This window comes from Periplaneta americana, chromosome 15, assembly GCF_040183065.1.
Source record: "Periplaneta americana isolate PAMFEO1 chromosome 15, P.americana_PAMFEO1_priV1, whole genome shotgun sequence".
Classification (NCBI taxonomy): Eukaryota; Metazoa; Arthropoda; class Insecta; order Blattodea; family Blattidae; genus Periplaneta; species Periplaneta americana.
Window position 1 is genome coordinate 133,293,721 of NC_091131.1, and position 20,991 is coordinate 133,314,711.

Below are 20,991 nucleotides of genomic sequence, written 5' to 3' on the forward strand. Positions count from 1 at the left end.
TTATAAGTTATATTGTATGTTTTCGGAATATGTATATAACTTTCGCGTGGTTGACCAGTTTCAGCCTGTTATGGACCATCTTCAGAACTCTGAAGTGATACAGTGTTAAAAGTTGTGTAATCAAGATGTATATACTGTATGTATCGACAAGGGCCAATGGGTTTGAGACATTGTCACACAAAAATTCTTCTTACAATCTTAGGATATGTTTACGCTGCAGCCTCGTTTCTGGCAGCTGAGCATATTGCTGCTTGCATGTAGCTGAGATACTCGCCATAGAACATTTACCCTGCAGCTGTTCATATTGCTGTAATTCAGTGTAGTGGAGACTTTCACGATGACCTCATCATCTGATGAGAGTGACAGCAATTTATTATCGATTTATAGCAGTGCCATAAATGAATCTCTTATTCCTATAGTAAGTCTATTTTGCAATAGGCAATAAAATTGTTCACCACTAACAATCAAGAGTTGCTCTGATGAAGAGAGTAACGATTTCCCTGTGATGATGTAGGTCCACCAGTCTGTGTACATTGTTAGTAACTGAAGTACTGAAGCTGGTAGTTATGGGGACATGACAGTAAAGTCGATGGCAAATGAGATGAGCCTCAAGTTTCGAAGTTTGACAATAGCAAAGCATGAAACTGCGCACGACCTCCTGCAGTTGAACTGTAATGGTTTGTAGTCTTTCCAGCCAACGATCCATAGCCAACGGTATTTGTTCTTTGTGTAAGAAGTTTTTGGACTTCAATCCTAAAAATCATTTTACTGAGAGTGTCCACAAGTTTCACACGGGGAGAAGAGAAGTGAAGAAGGCAATATCATCATGCTTTTCCAATGATTAAGATTCATTTTCTTTACGCATCAGCAACTTTTTCTTTTCAATTGCTACAAGTTGATTGTCTATCAAATCTCTAGGTTGTGCTCTTTTCCTGGATCCTAAACATCAGTTGCTGTAGAAGATGATAGTGTGACAATGTAATAATTTACAGTCCTAAGATAGATCATAACATGTCTTTAGTTATATGATAAGTCACAGAAAGGCTATAAAAAATAGGTGAGATGAATTTCAGAGGCGAAAATAGTACTTACACAATGGTTTCTAAATCTGTGCCTTCAATAACTGTTTCTGTCAGATGTCTTATGAGTACAACACTATTCAGACAGTAGCCTATTTGGTTTCCAATATTCTTGTCAGAACTTTAAGAATATTTCTTAAAATCAATGTTAGTATAATGTATATGCCCTTCTGACATTATTGCCACATAAAAAGATATAAGTCCTTCTTAATGAAGAAAAAGTGCCCACCCAGAATATTCACGAACTCCCAGAATGAGCTTCGAGGACTCCTAGAGGTCCATAGACCTCACTTAGAGAACCACTGTTCTATAACATTTAATCATCATATTATCTAAGAAGTATTAAGATTTGTCTTAGTAAACTGGCATTTCCTATTATTTTTCCAAATAAAGACCTATTAATTTTTAGTAAAATATGATTATATTTCATGTGTACCATACCATTCCCAGACAAATTTACTCGCCAATGCTGAATATGAATAAAATGAGTAAAATAATACAAGATAAATTACTAAAGAGATAGACAGCATGTAAAAATATTTTTCTTCACTATCAGAAATTAGAGGGAAAGGAATTGGCCACCTTACTTTATTATCTGAGTGATGCCTTATTGATGTCACTTATGAGGTTCCAACCTGTTTTTGGATAGTTGATCACACAACAACTATCAGAAAAAATAAAAACTTGTACTGAAAATCTCCAAATCAACATTTTGTAGAATCACAAAATTTTTATTATATATTTCGTACAATGAAAAGAATTAATAATTTGTTCAAATTTGGTATCGATTAAAAACTTCTAAAATTTGAAACATGTGAGAATACAATTTTTGTTACAGCACCATGAATACACTACACCCAAGTGCAGGAGACTATGTTGACCTGCATATATACAAATGTACCCCACCTTTTGGCTCTCGTGGACTATCCCTATGGATTGGTGGTGGCAGAGGTCTGAACCCAGAACGTGGATTCCCATGGGGATCATCCCAATGAGGAGGCGGTCGTGATGCAGGAGAAGAATAAGGATTGAAATGCGGAGGTGGGGGAGATCTATGCTGTCTAAATTTGTCTGGGGAGTCATCGTCATGTGGGGGTGGGGATCTATAAAGATGTCCAGGAGGTGGTGAAGGAGGTGGAGAGTGGTCATATGGAGAGTATGTACCACGATGATCTGGTGGTGGGGGTGAATAATGATGAGGTGGAGGAGATGACATACGACCTAGGGGAGGTGGTCTCCTGTCACCAGGAAATAGAGGTGGTGGTGGTGGTGGAGGCATGAATGGTGCCCCTGGAGGGGGTGGAGGAATGAACACTCCTGGGGGAGGGATACCCATGAATGGATTTGGAGGTAACGGTTGCCCAGGTATCATTCCAGGAAGAGGAGGAGAAGCAGGGATCCCTTCATGATGCTGATAATGCAGGGGGGAGGACGAAGAGTCCTGCAAATTGGAGATGCCCATGTGTACAGGAGAGGTTGGGAGCTCGCCATTACTGTCCCCTGTCAATCCTGCACAACAGATAATACAATACAACTCATTACAGGTCAGTTATAAATCCTGCAAGACAAATAATACAACTCATTACAGGTCAGTTATGAATCCTGCAAAACAAATAATACAACTCATTATAGGTCAGTTATGAATCTTGCACAACAAATAATACAACTTATTATAGGTCAGTTATGAATAACACAACTCATTACAGGAGAGCTCTCTCCATATAAATTTGTTATACAAGTGCATATAATTTTTGCAGTATCCACATGTTATACAATTAAAAAAAAAAAATATATATATATATATATATATATATATATATATTAATTATTATGCTAGAGCCAATGACCTAGTTGTCAAAGTATTTAACATTAGAAACTAACTATATTAATTAAATAATATGCTGACTGATGCATGAAGTTGTACTGGAACTCATAGGGTTTATATTTGAGGCCATTTTGAGTAAAATGTTTACATGAACCTGGATTCAATTTCGAGTATTTAGATAATTATTTCCTACTCTGAGAACCAGTCTGGCACCTCGTTTGTGCATATGAAGACTTATCAAGCACACCTGGTCAGAGTGTGTAGAAAGAGTGCTGTCTACAATCAGCTAACTGATCTGCATATCTTTAACAGTCATCTAATTTACATTATTCACCAATGTGTGGTCAGATATTGAAGTAGGAAGAAAAAAAAAAGTTGTAAATTTCATTTTGCTCAGAGAGAAAAACTTTTACCTAAAAAAACCAGTCATTCATGAAATAAGAGTTTTCCTTTCATGCTTTCTGTGAAATAAACATTACAAAAACTCTTTTATAGACTAAAATATACAAACTTTTCTGAAACTAAGTTAAAAGCTTTTAAAATTCTATATTATAAATACTTAATGTGTTTTAATGTAAGCATTTCTTTGGCAGTTTGTATTTTTATTTCATATTTTAACACAATTACTAATTCTCTTCTCAAGATTCAAAGAATCAGACTCACATCCACAAAAATGCTTTTAATTAAAACAACCTTCAGAATAAGCTCTGTAATTGCCAGTACAACTTTCAGAATTACATTGTAGTAAGTATGTTGACCAACTTTCATTTCCATCACTAAATAAAGATCCTTTTACAATAGTCACACTATTATGATGTGTAGTCGTTACTGTTAAAAGATTATTCTCATACAATTTCATTCTATTTTCAATATATTTAAATACATCACAATCGTGAAACAAGAAATAAATATAATAAAATTATGTATTTTAAATGACAATTAAAACAAAACGACTCTTTTTCACTTAAAATTAACTGTAATTAATTGATTCTTATTTAAGAAAGCGAATAATTAAAACTTTAGAATGGAAACAAAAAGTTTCACTTAACTAGCTCTTTTGAGTAAGTTTTGTGCGTGCAAGGCTTCTCTTGACGAATCTCAGATTTCATATTAAAATCTATCACTTTTACTGTACACACACTGTTCATATCTTTATGACCTTTGGTAGAAATTGCATGCTGGATTGGATTCAATTTTCAACATCAATGAAGAAGATACTTCTGTGTAAAGATTGTTACTAAATGCACGCATTTGATAAGCTACATCCTAATTAAATTTCTTCATATCCTGGTAAAATATAGCTACTCATTAAATGTACTGAAGGTGCCATACCTTCTACAAAATTTTACACATACCATTACTTTCCCTATACCGGCTGTGTACAAAGTTATGACAAATTTCTATTCATGCAAGCATATCCTGTGTACAAAGATTAATATTATTAGTATTATTGTTATTATCTTGTGAAGCTGTTGTAGAATGTGAATAAAATTACTGTGTAATGATTATTGTTATGGTTCGTTTCAGGTAACCATAGTATTGAAACAAACAAATAAATAATACTTCTTGCATTCAAAACTGGGTGTAACCTTTTATACACTCAGTATTTGAATGTTGGTGCAAAGTAACAAGTATTAAAAACTGTTTCTTTGTTAAGTCATTCCTAGAATAATGTCAACAATTTGGAAAAATATAGTAATTCTTTTCTTATACATGTAAGTAACATTATCTTATACATACATAATCGAGTCTATAATTTCGTGGAACTGCAGCTTGCATTCAATCACAGATAGCATTGTAGAGAGTGATTAATAAAGAACTGAAACTTACAACTGAATTATAGATCAGAAATGGTGGCACAAATTCGTCTCAAAGCCTGTGTCTACTGCTGAATGCTACATGGCAGCAGCATCATGATAATAGAATGAAACAAAATTGTGTACTCTTTGGAAGAATGCTTATTATTGTGTAAATCTAATGGTTTATTCTTTCATTTCTTGCAACACAATGGCAATTCAAGACCTGACATAGAAACTGCAAACAACAGAGCTTCTTCTTGATGACTGAGGCAAATATCGATCACCATTCCAGAAGTACAGTAAAGGATGTGGGTCCTACAATGAAACAGTCACCGCCTAAAACATTTTGCAACAGCTTCCATATGAGACATGATAATCTTATTCAACATGTCTAAAAGCAACAACATAAGCAAAGCTTCGGCCACAAAGAGTAATATTAACTGTTGGAACCAGATAAGGAGAAGAGGGTTTGATACTTTTCGTGGTTTCAGGAGGTGGTATGCAATTTGCGTGAAATGTAAGTGTTGTTCCATATGTCTGACCAGGATCTGGGCTATGGTACCTATAATCATCATTAATTTCACAAGCCACTACTTCATCCAGAACAACTGGGAGTTTGGTGTGCCGTATCTGGTTTGAAGATCATTAATCCCATTATCTTTAGAGAAACACTAAACATCAGATTATTGCAATTTGTTGAACAACTTGATGACGTGGAATTGACTTCCAGAAAGATGGTAATGACCTGTCACACATCATGTGAGTCAATGGTGACAATGCAGTTTTTTATATATTGAGGACTAGGTAATTTTCAAGAATTTGTGGCCATCACGTCACCCAACTTTACAATCCCAGATTTCTTTTTGTGGGACTATCGAGGAGAGAGTGTATTGTAACAAGCCTCACATGATTGCCGATTTAGAGAAGAAGCTTAGAAATTAAATAATACATACTGATGGTGCAACATTGAGTCATGTTATGGACAACAAGAAGAGAACAAGAGTTTCGGGTCTTGATCTGTAAGAATCACTCTATAGAAGGTGCTTCAAAGCACTTGTATCACCTCTTTTTCTCTAATGAATCTGGATGTTCCCGAAAAAAATGTTATCAAAACTTATATAAAAAATAAACTGATGGTACTTACATTTCCTTGGACAAACCAGAAGTAGGGGAACAGGGGTCAACTTTGAATTTTCAAATGTAGAGTATTTTTTGATGAGATTTCTTTAAAAAGAAACAACTTTTTACTAAAACTTTTTTCTCTTACTTTCATTCTTTATTAACAATCAAAGAAAACAGAAAAATAAATTGTAAATACAGTATCTCAGCTATTGAGATATTGGGAACACTAATTCTTATACAACTCTCTTCATAAGTGCTCAAAATATCCACCACCCTGTGCTAAACAATGCTGTGAACTCTTTCTTATGTCCTGGGTTACTCGAACGACTTCAGCACTGCTGAGAGTCCTGCAGGCTGCTCTAATTCTTTCTTTCATGTCTTCCCTTGTTGAACACACCTGTTGATTTTCTTCAATTTGCCTCCCCCCCCCTCCAAAAAAAGAAGTCATTTGGAAACAAGTAAAGTCCTCCTCATCCAATCCATAGTCCAGGGATTAACTCACCTGCAAGTTGTCAAGCCATGAGTGAAAAGTGAGCTGGACAGCCACACTGTTATCACCGAGCAGTTGGTTCAACATGTACTTGAAGTCTGCATATGTTGTACTATTCAATGTCCCCTCAAAAAGTATGGTCCTGTGACACGGTGTCCAAGGAGATCACATCACGTACTGAGGCTCCACACATACTGGTTATCCACTTGAAGTAACCAGTTGGATTAACCACAGACTAGTATGGGCATTATGAATATTCATTTCCCCTTACATTTGAAAGTGGATTACACTAAGGAACACGATTTTTATCTCCAGGAAACTAATGGCTGCTTTTTTTGTCAATTTTTATATATAGAAACCGAATATATTGTTTAAATTAGCCTATTAGGTCTCAGTTTTTATTTATATTGGATTCCCCGACTATGGTAAAATTAATATCATGTACAATCAATACTAAGACTTTATTACTTGTATTTTGTAGGATGAATACTACAAAATCTTTATAAGCAGTATAAAACATAATTCATACACTTCATAATGTTTGTACTTGGTGGGTTTCCTAATTCCTAAACCTAATGTGTATGTCATCTACAAGGAAGGTAAAACTTTATTACCAGATGCTCCTTGCCTTGGATGGGAGTGGAAGAACTAAATTGCTTTATATTGAAAAGGAGTATTATCTTAAAATATATATATATATATATATATATATATATATATATATATATATACTAATAAACAATATACTAATTATTTAATTTCAAAATTGAATTAAAGTTTATTCTGCTTAATAAACATGTTATTGCTTCTTATAAAACTGTTCTGGGTGAAACTTTCGTCTGGAGATTTGGTTTGGTGAATTACTCTAGTGCTATTGTACTTTGAAGCAAAATAGTAGTGTCTTATTGTTAGTCAGTGCAGTGATTTTACTTGTGTTCAACGTGGATAAAGTAACAGACTTCAATGTCATAATCATCCAAACAATTTTTGTTATGATTGTGAAAAGTTCACACCAAAATCTCAAAGGAAAAAAATCTGTAAAATTACTAAAACAGCTTACTTTCACTACTTTGGTTGCAAAATTGATGATCAAGATAAAAAGGGGGCTCCAAAACATTGTAACATTAAATAATGGGAAACAAGACGGAAATTTTGTTCATTCCTGGTTAATGAAATGTGAACTACAACCCATTTGTGAATTCCACAAATGTTATCTTTCCCCTTCTGCGCATAAAATTGGGATTAATGAAACAGATTGTCAAAAGACTGAATAGAGAAGGTAGTGTGAGTGTTTTTTTTTTTTACTGCAAGTAGTATTTCCCAGTTTAACATATGCAAAATTAAAGCAGGGTATTTTCGTTGACCCACAGATAAGGAAGCTTTTAAAAGGCGAAGTTTTTGAAGTTAATAAATGTGGAACTGGCAGCCTGGTGCGTTTTTCAGGCAGTGGTGGAAGGATTTCTTGGCATTAGGAAGAATGACTATATGATTCTTTAGTGGACACATTACTACAATGTTATAAAGAAACGAGCTGTAGGATGTCACTGAAAGTGCATTTCCTCCATTCACAATTAGATTTTTTCCCGAAAATTTGGGTGCTGTTAATGATGAACATGGGGAGTGTTTTTATCTGGACATAGCCATAGAGTCTGGCTGGGCGGAAGAGAAAGCCTACTGGCCTATTATTATTATTATTATTATTATTATTATTATTATTATTATTATTATTATTATTATTATTATAATGGAAACGCGTTATCAAGGTCGTTGATATCCTGCAATGTTGGGGAATTATTGCTGCTTTCTGAAGAGGGATAGTACCTAATTCTGACTACAAGAGTAAGCCACCAAGTAGCAAGAATTTTCAGGACCTATGCAGGTATGAGTTACCATATATTATTTCTATTGTTAAAATTTTAACGGTTTATATATTAATTCATTTTATTGTTATTTTAACTAACAAGTACCTTTCATTGACCTTGAAAATACCTAAATTTCAATTTACAATTAAAAATTGCATAATTTTATTTTTATTCCATTTTTCTTGGATATTCTATCTATGAACTAAGCCTAACGGGAAAAAGCCAAAGGTATCTTTGGAATCAATGCATAGATTTCCATAAGAATCAGCTATTTTCACTCCAGAATTCCCCCCTATCCCCTGGTATTATCACTGAGAACTCTCCACACTGCCACACTGTACCGTAGTACAAACCTGAGTCGCAGGCAGTCCTTCTAGTGGAGTCTTGGGGATTAACCAGCACCATAGTGAGGATGTCAGCAACTTCCTCATCTCTCACAGGTTATCTGATACACCCTTGTGTTTCAGCTACATCAAAATGGTTATCCGCACATGATTTGCAAGATGTTTGAAAACACTATAAGAGTGATGGACGCACTGTGAATATCTCCCTGTGTAAACACACAAAAATGCTCTGCAGTTTTGACAGCATTCGACAGTATTATCAGTATGTTGAATGCTTCTTCATGTGTAAAAGGAATTTTCCAAAAAGCAAAACCACAGGTAGAAGACTGTTGCTATTAAAAGAACAGATTTGACTATCACAATACAAAATAAAAAACTGTCGAAACTGACTTCCCCATTGTCACTTGACTTGCTTTCAAAGCCTGCAATACCTGTAGTGTACCATTTGATTAGTAAGTAATTCTAGTAATTCCGTGACATCAAGTACTTCAAGTACTTCTGTTGCTGTTACCATAATTTTAGGCTTGGATGTTGGGAAATTGTTCCTTGCAAGAAAGGAATGTCCAAATTGAAATAACTATTTTTTGTTCTGAGATATTTAACAAAGAAATCGGGTAATAGAAGGTACATAGTTCCCTGTTACTCAAGTTACTATGTGATAGTCTCTACCAAAAGAGTTTTATGAGAATAAGAATAAGTATTCCCAATATAACAATAATTTACTCACCTTCATCACAGCATGTCTCACAGTCATAACTATAACCAAAACAGAGATACCTTTTTTACAACTAATTTTTCTGTTTTCTTTGATTCTGAATAAAGAATGAGAGTTAGAAGAAAGGAGTTTTAGTAAAAGCTTCTTCTATTTAAAAGCCCTATCCAAAGTACCTTACATGACTTCGGTTCTCATTTGAAAATTCAAAGTTGACTTTGGTTACCTCTACTTCCAGTTTCCCTGATTGCCAGCTGGCGGTGCACAGAGGGGCTGGCCTAGGGAGGATGAGTGGGGTTGCCTGCTCGAAACATGACTACACAGAGGACCTTACTGTGGTCAGCCAGTGTGGGTTTAGGAATGCGCCACTACCAGAGGGTTAGTGCAATAGACCTTAACAGGTCGCAGTGCTGGGCCATAGTGCCTCCCTCCATAAATTCCATTCCATTTCATTGTACATTATGTACATACACGTACTGATCATTAACAACCAGATATTAAGATAAACAATTGGTGTGAACATCAGATTATGTGAAGCATTTTACATTACTGATGACGAAGTCCATCATATCACCATTAGAACAGCATGAGAATGTAAGATTTTGTCAAACGTTAGATACAATGGTATTCAAAATGAATGATGAAGCTGTGTGGCAGTGTTCAGTTTCCTCATATATTTCAATCTGAATTGTTGTGGTGATAATATACATATCAGTCACCCAAACATTGGTTTTGTTACATGACAACACCTCAGCAAATCAGAATCTTGTTCGAATAAGTTGACCAAACAATATGTCGCAGTGTTCACATCCTTCATACTCCACTGACTATGTATAGTGAGCAGCATAGAAAACAGTATGGCTGAAAAGTTGAAGTACACTACTATTCTTGTTGCTCTGTGCACGCCTAACTAGCATGTTCTATACACATTTGTAAGATTTTTCCACAGATTTTAGTGTATTTTATGTGATGTATTGAATGAGTAAGAAAAAGGACAAAACTTAATAAACATTTAGACTACTGGAAAAGTGCCAAGTAAACGAAGCATGAATGACACTGAAGAAACCATGTTTGAATCCTTATAATATAATTACCTTAATACACTTTTTTTTCCATTATTTTAATTGTGCTCTATTTTAAGAGTTTTCTTAAAAAACTAAATGACAAAAACAAAATTGGCTAGTTCAGAGGCATAAGTATGTAAAAACATAATCAAAATGCAAGCAAGTTCGTCTCTGCCATTAGAATAAAATATTATAAATTACACATAAAATAAAATGTTGTTAACTAATGTGAGGTCTTGGCAATAAAGCCATCAAACTCTCTTCTCATGCATAGCGGATTTGGAGCAAAGGGCTGGACAGAGCTGAAGATGTTTCTGATCCATTTCTTCCTGAAGACTGCGCAATGGACAAACATAAAATAAAATAAACCAAAACAATGAATATCTAATCTCAAGCTTTATGCTTGAATGACTGCATGCATTCTGGCATGCATAGAATCTATGTCAGTTATACAATTAATTTCTTCCCAAGAATCAATAACACTGTCCCATAAATTATTATGAGTGATAAGTGGATGATCTTCCCAATTTTATTATTTCTGTGCCTCTTTTTCTGTTATGTCTACACATTTTCGAGAAGGTTCATGTCAAGGATAGTCTGTAATGATACTGATGTGCTGTTCCAACAGTCATTCTTGAACCACACTAGAATGATTAATTGAAGAGTTGTCCTGTTGGAACTCAAAACCCTCTTGAGGATACATCTCCAGAGCAGAAAGGAAGAGATATGCTCAAGTATATGTTTATACTGATCTCTCTTCATGTGTCCTTTGATCCAGTGCAAAATACAGAAATTCCAAATCCATCATGGAATATTTATCCTCAATACTACATAAGCTAGTTATACACAAGTCAAAAAAAGTTTTGCATATTACAGAATTTTTTCATTTCTGTATCAGATGTGCCACAAATTTCTATGCATTTCTATTACATGTTTATTGCTTAAAGAAAAAACAAAATAAAATTGTAAACTTCTTACACACATAACGAAAAAAAAAAGTCTTAATTCGCAACAAAAATCCAAATCTCATTGATTTGACAAAACAAAACAAAAACACATCTTGAGTCAATTCAATAATGTGTGTGGCCTCCACGAACTCGTAGGCATTCCTGGACATGATGTGACATGCTGGAAACCAGGTTATCCAATTCATTTTGAGGAAGATTGTCCCAGTCTTGTATCAGATCCCTTATGGTTGACAATTGCCCTTTTGAGAAGGCACCATGCATGTCTACACAATGCATATCTGGAGAAGCTGCTGGCCAGTTTATCCTATGAATTCCATGTCTCTGCAAGAAGTTATACACAGCATGTGGATGGGCATTATTATACATGAATGTGAATCTTGCTCCAATATCCTATGCAAATCCAGTAACGATGGGTTGAAGAATGTTGTCCTCATATTTCTGTGCCTCCAAGTTGCCCTGTATGTGAACTATTAGTGTGCGACATCCTCACATGACATCTGCCCAGAACAGTGCTGAAGCACCTTGCTGCTGGTAGTGTTCAGCCACAGACAATTCATTGTAATGTTGACCATTGGATCTCCACACACAAATGCTGTTATTTGGATGGAGGCCAATTCTTCATCTGTAAACAATGTTTGCTTCCATTGTTCCTGAGTCCAGTTTATATGGCCTCTGGCCCATGTTACACGGTGTGTTGTGTGTTGTGGAGTGAGTTGAGGGCTCTTTAGAGGTCTTTGGGAATGCAGTCCTACATTGTGCAGTCAATTTCGTACTGTTTGAGTTGCCAAGGTGCCCCTGTAGCCCTGCGGAGGTCCCTCTGTAACTGAGTTGCAGTGGATGTAGGGCATTGCCATGCATAAATACAGAGATACCGATCTTCTCCATCCGTTTTTTTACATGGTCTTCCTGCTCTGTCTGTCTGCTATGGAATTGTCACTTTGATTACAACCTATAATTCCTGCTATCTCCATTTGTGTCATACCTTGCTGTCTTGGGACTGAACTGAAAAATAGGCATAAATAATGGCTTACAAATGCGATTTTCGGATTTTTACGTTAAAAAAATTCGAAATATTGTTGTGAATCATTTCGCTAAGTTTCATTTCCATATTCCACTTCTGACAGGTGTTTCAGCCACGTTGTGCGCTATTTAAATTCCACAATGGGTCACGCCTACTCCGTCTGCAAGGTTGCTCCTCTCTCTATTTCAAAATTACTGTGGTTTTCCTCAATTTTCTAATTGCGTTTCTGCATATTGAGACAGTACATGTATGTCTCCAACAGATGGCAGATTTTCAGGACGTATGTAGAATGCATTTACATTCATGGTCAGAAAATCATATGTTGTTTTGATTCAGGAGCACATGCAAACAGTAACCACGTGTTGTAATAAGCGATATAGGCCTGGCTCATTCTTTTCTATTTCATATTTATAAGTTCAACTGTTTTCGAAGATTTAGCGTAGTTACAGTAGTTTTATAGTTTGTAAATAGTAAGCGTATTTATAAGTGTGTGTATATAGTTTGTAAATAGTAAGCCTGTAAGTTATCAGTGTGTGTTATTAGTTTACTGTAGGGTTTGTTATACAAAACTGACAATGCCTAAAAAGCCAGCGAGGTGTTCAGCAGGCAAAGAAAATGCCTTGAAGAGATGGAAAAATAAAAGTGCTACTGTGGGTGGAAATATTGTGCAGTCAGAAAATATTAGTAGGCCTACTGTTGTGAATGCAAGTGATATTTGTGAAACTGTGCAGTCAGAGACAGTGATTGAACCCGGACCTAATGTGTGTGACTCTGAAGTACGCTTAAGTGATAGTGATTCTCAATATAAGCCAGAAATGAATGTAAGACAAGAAAAACTGAAAACAAGATGTAGTGAAATACCTTTTGTTGATAGTAAGCAATGTAAATATATTTTAATTGATGTGAGTAAATTATCTGAACTGGTATAGAATATTGTGTGTGCTGATTGTCAGAATAAGACACTTGATATTGAACTGTCTGGTGATTATGATATGGCACATAAAGCTGAAATCAGATGCAATGTGTGTAAAGATGCAGTAATTTCTTCTACATACACATCACAGAGAATAAAGAAGGAATCTAAGAGACCTGCATTTGATGTAAATCAGAGAGTAGCACATGCTTTCTCACAGATAGGCAAGAGCCATGATGCATTGGCACAGTTTGCAATGATTATGAATATGTCAACAGTATCAGAAAAGACATTTCACAAACACATGCAAGATATGACTGCTTCAACTCATACAGTGAAAACAATATTTGAAGGAGTGAGAGCTGAAGTTAGACATGTATATAGTGACCTCATCGTTGACAAACCAATTCCAAACATATTAGATATTTCAGTTAGTTACGATGGGAGTTGGATGACCAGAGGACATACTTCTGCTTACGGTGTATGATGTGTCATAGACATGCTGACTGGCTATGTGATTGACTATATTGTGAAATCCAAGTATTGCCAGCAATGTACAAAGAAGGAAACGACTCTAGGCAAAAATTCACAAGAATTGACATCTTGGAAGGAAACTCATGCCCCAGATTGTGACATAAATCATTATGGATCTTCTGGATCAATGGAAATGGACACAGCAGTGGAACTTAGGCAGCAATCTGAATGTTATGGTTTTCGTTACAAGACACTTCTGTCAGATGGTGATGCGAAGACATTTATGAAACTGAATGAGGTACAACCTTATGGTGAAGGTTTCACTATAGTGAAAGAGGAGTGTGTGAAGTGTGTGAACCATGTTGGAAAGAGACTGGGAACAGCACTTCACAATGCTGTATTACAGTGGCGTTCCCAGGGTGTGACACTTGGCGGGAAGGGATATGGAACTTTGAAAAGTACAACAATAAAGAAATTGACAAAGTACTATCAGAATGCCATAATCAAGAACAAAGGTGATACAGATGCAATGAAGTCAGCAATTTATGCCACATTACTGCACAGCATTTCAACCGACTCAAAGCCACAGCACAATAAATGTCCACCTGGTAAGAGTTTGTGGTGTTTTTACCAGCAAGCCATGGCTAAGGGAACACAACCACCACCTCATGCAGAAAATGTCGGAACACCTTTGAAGGAGGCATATTTGTCAAAGATCATGCCAATCTATCAAAGATTGGCAACAACTGCATTGCTGGAGAGATGTGTTTCAGGCAGAACACAGAATGCAAATGAGAGTTTGCACTCTATGATCTGGCAGAAGTGTCCAAAAGAAGGATTTGGTTCCAGAAGGCGTGTGGAAATTGCAGTGGCCCAAGCTGTGTGTGATTTTAATGTTGGAGTGACAAAAACTGTAACAGAAACACAGAAAGCAGCAGGAATGTCTCCTGGGGGGAAAACTGTAGTTCTGGCAATATTGAGGGACTCGCACAGGATCAGCAAAGCAAAACAGCGAGCTACATCCAAATATCAGAAGGCTTGTCGCTGAATGAAAAAGGCAAGAATGAGATTAGAAGAAGCTGCTAAGACAAGCGGGAGGCACATCCTACAAGGCAGGGCAGTTCTAATAACTTTGGATTGATTAGCAGGTTAGATTTTCATGTTTTAAACTTTGGTGTCTATTTTCTCGGTTTAAATTTTTTCTACACATTCACTTCTTCAAAATCCATCTACTTTCACATTTTTTGGCATATTGTTATGTAATTTTTTCTGCTGTTTAAGTGTATTCCAATATTTGATAATTGGCATTCAATTTTGTTTAGAACAAAGTATAACTGAATTAAAAAATTTTTAATTTCCTAATATACATGTTTTTTTTTTATGTGAAAATGATTGCATTCAATAATTTTTTATTCTAAGCCTAATAACAGCATCAGTAAACTAAATGCCAACTATGTTTTACCATGCCATAAACTACCTTGAGAAAAAAAATTATTAAAAAATTTGTGAAATTGTAGCACAAGATAGGAATTATATTCATATCAAAATATTAACATAAAATTAATATGAATAATTAATAACGCTGATATTTCTTACACTACAGCTTTGAAAATTTGTATGTATGTACCAAGTAATACCCAGAACTAGCAAGCAAAAAATCATCATGTATCTTTTATAGTTTGGAAATTACCACCTTTCAGTTCAGTCCCCTCTTCTGTTTTAAAGTGACTATTCTAATGTGAGCTACTGTTAATAGTGTGTGTCATGTAACATTATTGTAACACCAAGAAACAGCAACCTTTCCAATCACTCTCACAGACCAACTCGTTTGAACTATTGCTTGTCACGAACTGACTTAGTGCTTCAAAAGATAAACATATGAAATTTGTTTCAAAGATCATAAAAAGGCAAGATACAATACTTTTTTCCTCTGATGTGGATCTTATATGAATTCTATGACAATACGCAAAATTTTTTTTGACCAGTGTATAGGCACTTCAACTCGAAGTTCTCATACACTGTGTTTCCTTGAGATGAGACATACGTTTTTGTGCATAGCATGCAGCGAAAAATGTAGTCTTGTCGGAAAAAATAACTCAGAGTGGTGGACCTGCACTTTGACACTAAATCAACTCAGCTATGGTTTACATGGAAGGTTATATTGATACATTTGGTGCAATAATTTTACGAGGTATCAACTTGAAGCAGATGTTTTCTTTGTATGACTCCAGTGCTGGAATTCAGAAGTTGTAGCTGAAAGACTTGTACCATTTTCAGTGCTGCTCACTGAACTTCATTTTTTTTTTTTTTTTTTTTTTTTTTTTTTTTTTTTTTTTTTGCCCTTGGTTGGCTTAGGTTCTCTTTCGCAGAGAAATATGTAAGAGCTACAATACAAGCACTTTATTCGATTTTGAAAAATGTTTTGCAGAACTGTTTCGAGCAAATGAACTAATGTTGCAGGATTGCATTGGAGATTATTCAAAGTCTTGACAAAATGAGTTAAATGACCCCAACATGTAGCCATTGCAAACTATTATTCTGAGTCACAGTTCAAAGAGGAGTATTAACAGAAGCCACAGACCACAAGATTATTGACTTTAATACGCAGATTACTATCTATATGTATATCAGTAAAAAATAATCGTAAATTAAAAATAAAATATATCCACTCACTATCATTTATTTTTGAAGTCTCACCATTCTTGGAGACGTTTGTAACATTCTTTTCTACAATGGTGAGTCTATTTCTCAGCTGACCTGCCTCCTGTTTACTCTCTTCTAACTTTCTTTCTGCCTGTCGTGCTGCCACCTGCGAAACTCACATTGCTTTAACAAAACCTGTTTTCACAAGATATATCAACATAGTGAACAGAAAACCTTAGTTTTATCTGAATCTACATTGCACATTTAATTTGTTCGTAATAATCGCTAGCTAGTATTTTAATTAGGAATTTTAGAAAATTATGAGCACATTAAATTAGTAAGTATAGACATTACCCAATTCTCATGAGCTTTCTTCTCTAAAGTTGCTATTTGACATTTCAGACCTCTTTCCTGGTCTAAAATTTCTTTCTTCAACATTTCATTTTGCGACCTATAACACAATAAATAAAATATAAAATTTATTTTTATTGAAATAACTGGTACCAAAATTAATGTACTGTAGGAGGGAGTTTAAAAGTGGCAGAAATACCTAAAATACAGTACAAATAGGCCTACTGTATTACACTATTTTGTATTATCCACTTCAACAGAACACTAAGATTTCTACAAGTTTTTTTTTTTCAAATTATACCAGTAAATAACATACTTAATAAAAAAATTATGTAAATAAATGGGATGAAAAAAAAAATTATTAAATTCTTCTTCTTCCTTGGTATGTGTGTCCAGTATTAACTGATTACATGATATCTACAGATAGAACAGTGAATCCCTTGGCATCTGTTAGCAGCTGATGAGTAAAAGGTAAAGGTATCCCCGTAACATGCCATGAAGGCACTTGGGGGGCATGGAGGTAGAGCCCCATGCTTTCCATGACCTTGGCACTAGAATGAGGTGGTGTGGTCGGCACCACGCTCTATCAATTGGAATTTTCACATCACTGTTACATATTAGATACCAGACACAACTGCTAAAGGTAGGGTTCCCAGACATATTGGAAAAAAATACAGGACGCTTATCAGTTATCACTGAGTAAGTTTAGTATGCACACTCATCAAATATGCCAATCTTTCGAAGTGTGTGTGTAGTAAAGTTTACTACACAATCACTTTACTAACTAAAGGTAAGTAAACAAATAGTAACAAAATTCTTAGGAAGCATATTTGCATTAAGTTTAAGCTTCCTTATGTAAATTGCCTTCAAATTGCTTTTACTAAGTTATTACAGAAATAGTTATAAAATAATCTACTTACGTGACAATATTCTTATAAATCAATCGGCCTTGGCCTTGCAATATATCTCTGAAGAATGAATTGCACTTAACAATTGTTTATTTTGAAGAATCATGTCATGAAAGGCAACACAGTCCTCACTGAAGAATGATTTTACAACAACCATTGATTTTACTGTTTTTACAGACAATTTATTTTTCTCATTAGTCCATAGAGCGTTCATGCGAGAAAATAATCTTTCGACGCACGCATTTGTTCCAGGAATACACATAATGAACTCCACTACCCTCTTCAAATTTGAGAGTTCTCTTTTAGTACTTTTAAAAAGATCCACCCAGGCTTCATCTAAATGTTTGGTGTTGCCATCACTTGCCTTGAGAAATTAATAACGCACAATAATATTGTTTCATAATAGTTCATTTACAGTCACCAGCAATGATGAAGTGCAATGTTTGTAACTTGTAATATAGAATAGATATTGTAACTTTTGGGTTTTTTTTTATCAATTTAAGACTCTAAAATATGGGACAGAAAGCTGTGCTGAATGCTTTTCTCGGGACAACGGGATGCATTAGCGAAAACAGGACGATCCCATAGTTTACGGGATGTCTGGGAACCCTAGCTAAAGGTCAATTGGCATTACTATTTCGAGTTAAAGGAGTTCCTACAGGTGGATGGTGCAATAACTAATTTAAAGCATATTGTTCACAAAATTACTCAATTGTCACAAATTTAGTGTAAGATAGAACCCCATACTCACCTTGAAGAAGCCATATTTTAAATTTTTTGTCTGAAAAAGTTATCATCTCTGGCTAGCTTTAAACAAGCAATGTCGGGGTTCACAGGTTAGCAAAAAAACAGTAGAAGAACTAAGAACAACTATACTATTCATTCAAAATTAATGAAAAGAAAATTTAATGAAATATTTTAATTGGTTCAAAGACTTCAAGTTAATTCTGAATTAATATCCAATAAAGATTCGCTAAATGTAAATACTCTATAACTTTTTTCTCTTTGATAAGCATATCATCAAATTGATGATCAAGATTATAAACACTGTATCAAACAAATGACCCTTATATCATGGGCATGCCTGGTGGAGGGAATTGGGGAGGTCTGCCCCCCCCCCCCCTCCATCCAATTTTCTGGCGCGAAGCTATTTAACATCTCTAATTTTAAATAATATTTTGTACTCTTATTTTGAACTCAGTGCCTCTACTGGGAAGTAAGAATGCTAACCGATATTTAAACCTTCGATCATTTGATGCCTATGCTATATTGAAGCTGATGATAACAGTGACAAATATCGTACCTAGAATGTTTGATATGCACTTGCACTTCTGATGGCCAGTAAAACTCTCCAGGAAAAGAATTACAAGAAAAAGATTCTGTGGTCCAGCCGAGCAGTATTCACCAGAATACTATCATCTTGAGTACTTCAAAGTCATTGATGCTGCTTTGACAGGATTGACATTTTGATCAAGAGGGACTAAAAAAGTGGAATTCATGGAGAAAACCATTGCAGGCAGAGGTAGCATTGAAATTCCCAGTGGCTTAAATATCTATCCTGAACTTGATTTAGAGTCACTCAGTGTGGAACTTAAGATGTATAAGAAGAAATTCTGCTAAGACTCCTTCAATGCTCTATTTGATGTTTTCAGGAGCTTGTCTCCTGATATGAGGTATGCTAAATTGTACATAACACAATATTTTACATATGCATATATGATTTTAAAATTAAAATGTCCTATTTGGTAGTGACAGTAATGGTGATAATGTTATTGTCGGACCATCGGATCTGTGCCCCTTCAGTGCTATCGTCGTTCTTGGAAAAGTTAACGCTTGTACTCACTCCATTCCACCTGCTTTCCTCCCACCACGTTAAACAGCAGGCCACGAACCTTGCCGAATAGGGATGTTGCAAAACTTCCGTCAAACGGTGTCATAATTAACTGGTCCTCCATGCTATAATATTATTTCTTTCAATCAAAATACATCTTGTATTTCTACATTTTTTAAAATACATCTTGTATCTTTCTTCTTAAAATACATCAGTTCATTTCATCTACAATAATTAAAAGTTCCCTTGGTCTGTTCTTCTCTGGTGATTCTAACTTTTCATCTCCTGCACAGACTCCCTCCCTCCTGATTTTCTTTATTAGGAGTTCTGACCTGTCTATATAAATTACATAAAATGTTGTATTATTAGTATTAGTTAAGTAAGTAATTTTAATACATAATCAATTGAAATAAAATAAGCCTCACCTGTGATATCAGTTGCTCTTTTCGTTGCCTGATTTATAAGAAACAGATATTGACCTGTTTGTTTCTCTTCATCGCAAAATGCTATTACGTACTTGCTTAATAATATTTCTTTCGCCACTCCATGCTACAGTATTCATGTTGAGTTGACAACACTGGACTGCAAGTGCAAATATTGTAAACTGTCCCGCAAGAAGGCCAAAATTGTGAGTAGTGGGGGACAGAAAGGGAGAGAGATAGAAAAGAGAGAGATAGAAATGCAGGGAGAGAAATGAATTACCGAGGCTGAGAAGGAATTAGAGTTCAGTTCGCATATCTTACGGGGGCACAGATCCGATAGTCCGACTATATGTAAATTACTGGTATAGCCTATTTAGTTGTTACCTAAGTTTTATCTGAAGTGGTTAAAAATGATAATTATTTAATGTGTTATTTACTTTGTTGTCAAGTTCAGAAGATACAGAAAACACTATAAATTAAAATTAATAGTAGGCCTAAAATACCGTACTGTAATACCGACCTGCAATAATTTTTATATTTTATTGCAGGAAATTGTTCAATAACATAGAAATTCTGCTGAGACTTATGATTGTGTTGCCAAATTCTTCATGGGAGGCAAAACAGTCATTTAGTTCTCTCAGAAGACTAAAAACCTATCTGAGAAGCACAGTGACATAAGAGAGACTGAACCATGTTGCTGTATGCCACACTCACAAAACAGAAGTTAAGTTAGAAACTCGCGATGTCGTGAACACTTTTATAAGTACCGTACTAATAAAAGGAGGAAACAAGTACCTGGAAAGGTATAAATTCTCAAATAATTTGCAACCATATCTCATTGAAGGATCACCAGCAGTAAGTTATAAAGTATATTACCTGTTATTAAAAAAAAAGTAAATACTAGTATCCTAGATATTAAAATTAATTGAAAAAGTAAAGACATTCATTTTCCCCACATTCGACTTTTGAAAATCTTAAGACCACCCCCTCCCCTGCAATTTCTTTTCAGCCAGGCACACCAATGCTTTATATTGAACAAGTTTACTACTTTTATAAATATTGTACAAAAGTAATCACTACATTAAAGGTTATTTAACCAAGTCATTCACAAATAAAAATATGTCACTAATAATACAGATGTTATGAAGACATTAAAAATGTAG

The 20,991-nt window shown here is 35.1% G+C and overlaps 1 protein-coding gene across 3 annotated transcripts in view; it reads right to left on the reverse strand.

The window, feature by feature from the left end:
- The window catches only part of LOC138715348 (transport and Golgi organization protein 1-like), a 134,602-nt gene that overhangs the window by 22,238 nt on the left and 91,373 nt on the right, over positions 1-20,991 (reverse strand). The window contains exons 13-15 of one of the 3 annotated variants that reach the window (XM_069848170.1): positions 16,671-16,767; positions 16,371-16,482; positions 1,986-2,588 (exon numbers count right to left, since the gene is read on the reverse strand). In XM_069848170.1, coding sequence (XP_069704271.1) covers positions 1,986-2,588; positions 16,371-16,482; positions 16,671-16,767 — 812 coding nt within the window. Of the gene's footprint in view, positions 1-1,985; positions 2,589-16,346; positions 16,483-16,670; positions 16,768-20,991 lie in introns of all 3 variants that reach the window. The other 2 variants (XM_069848169.1, XM_069848171.1) reach the window with 2 other exon arrangements.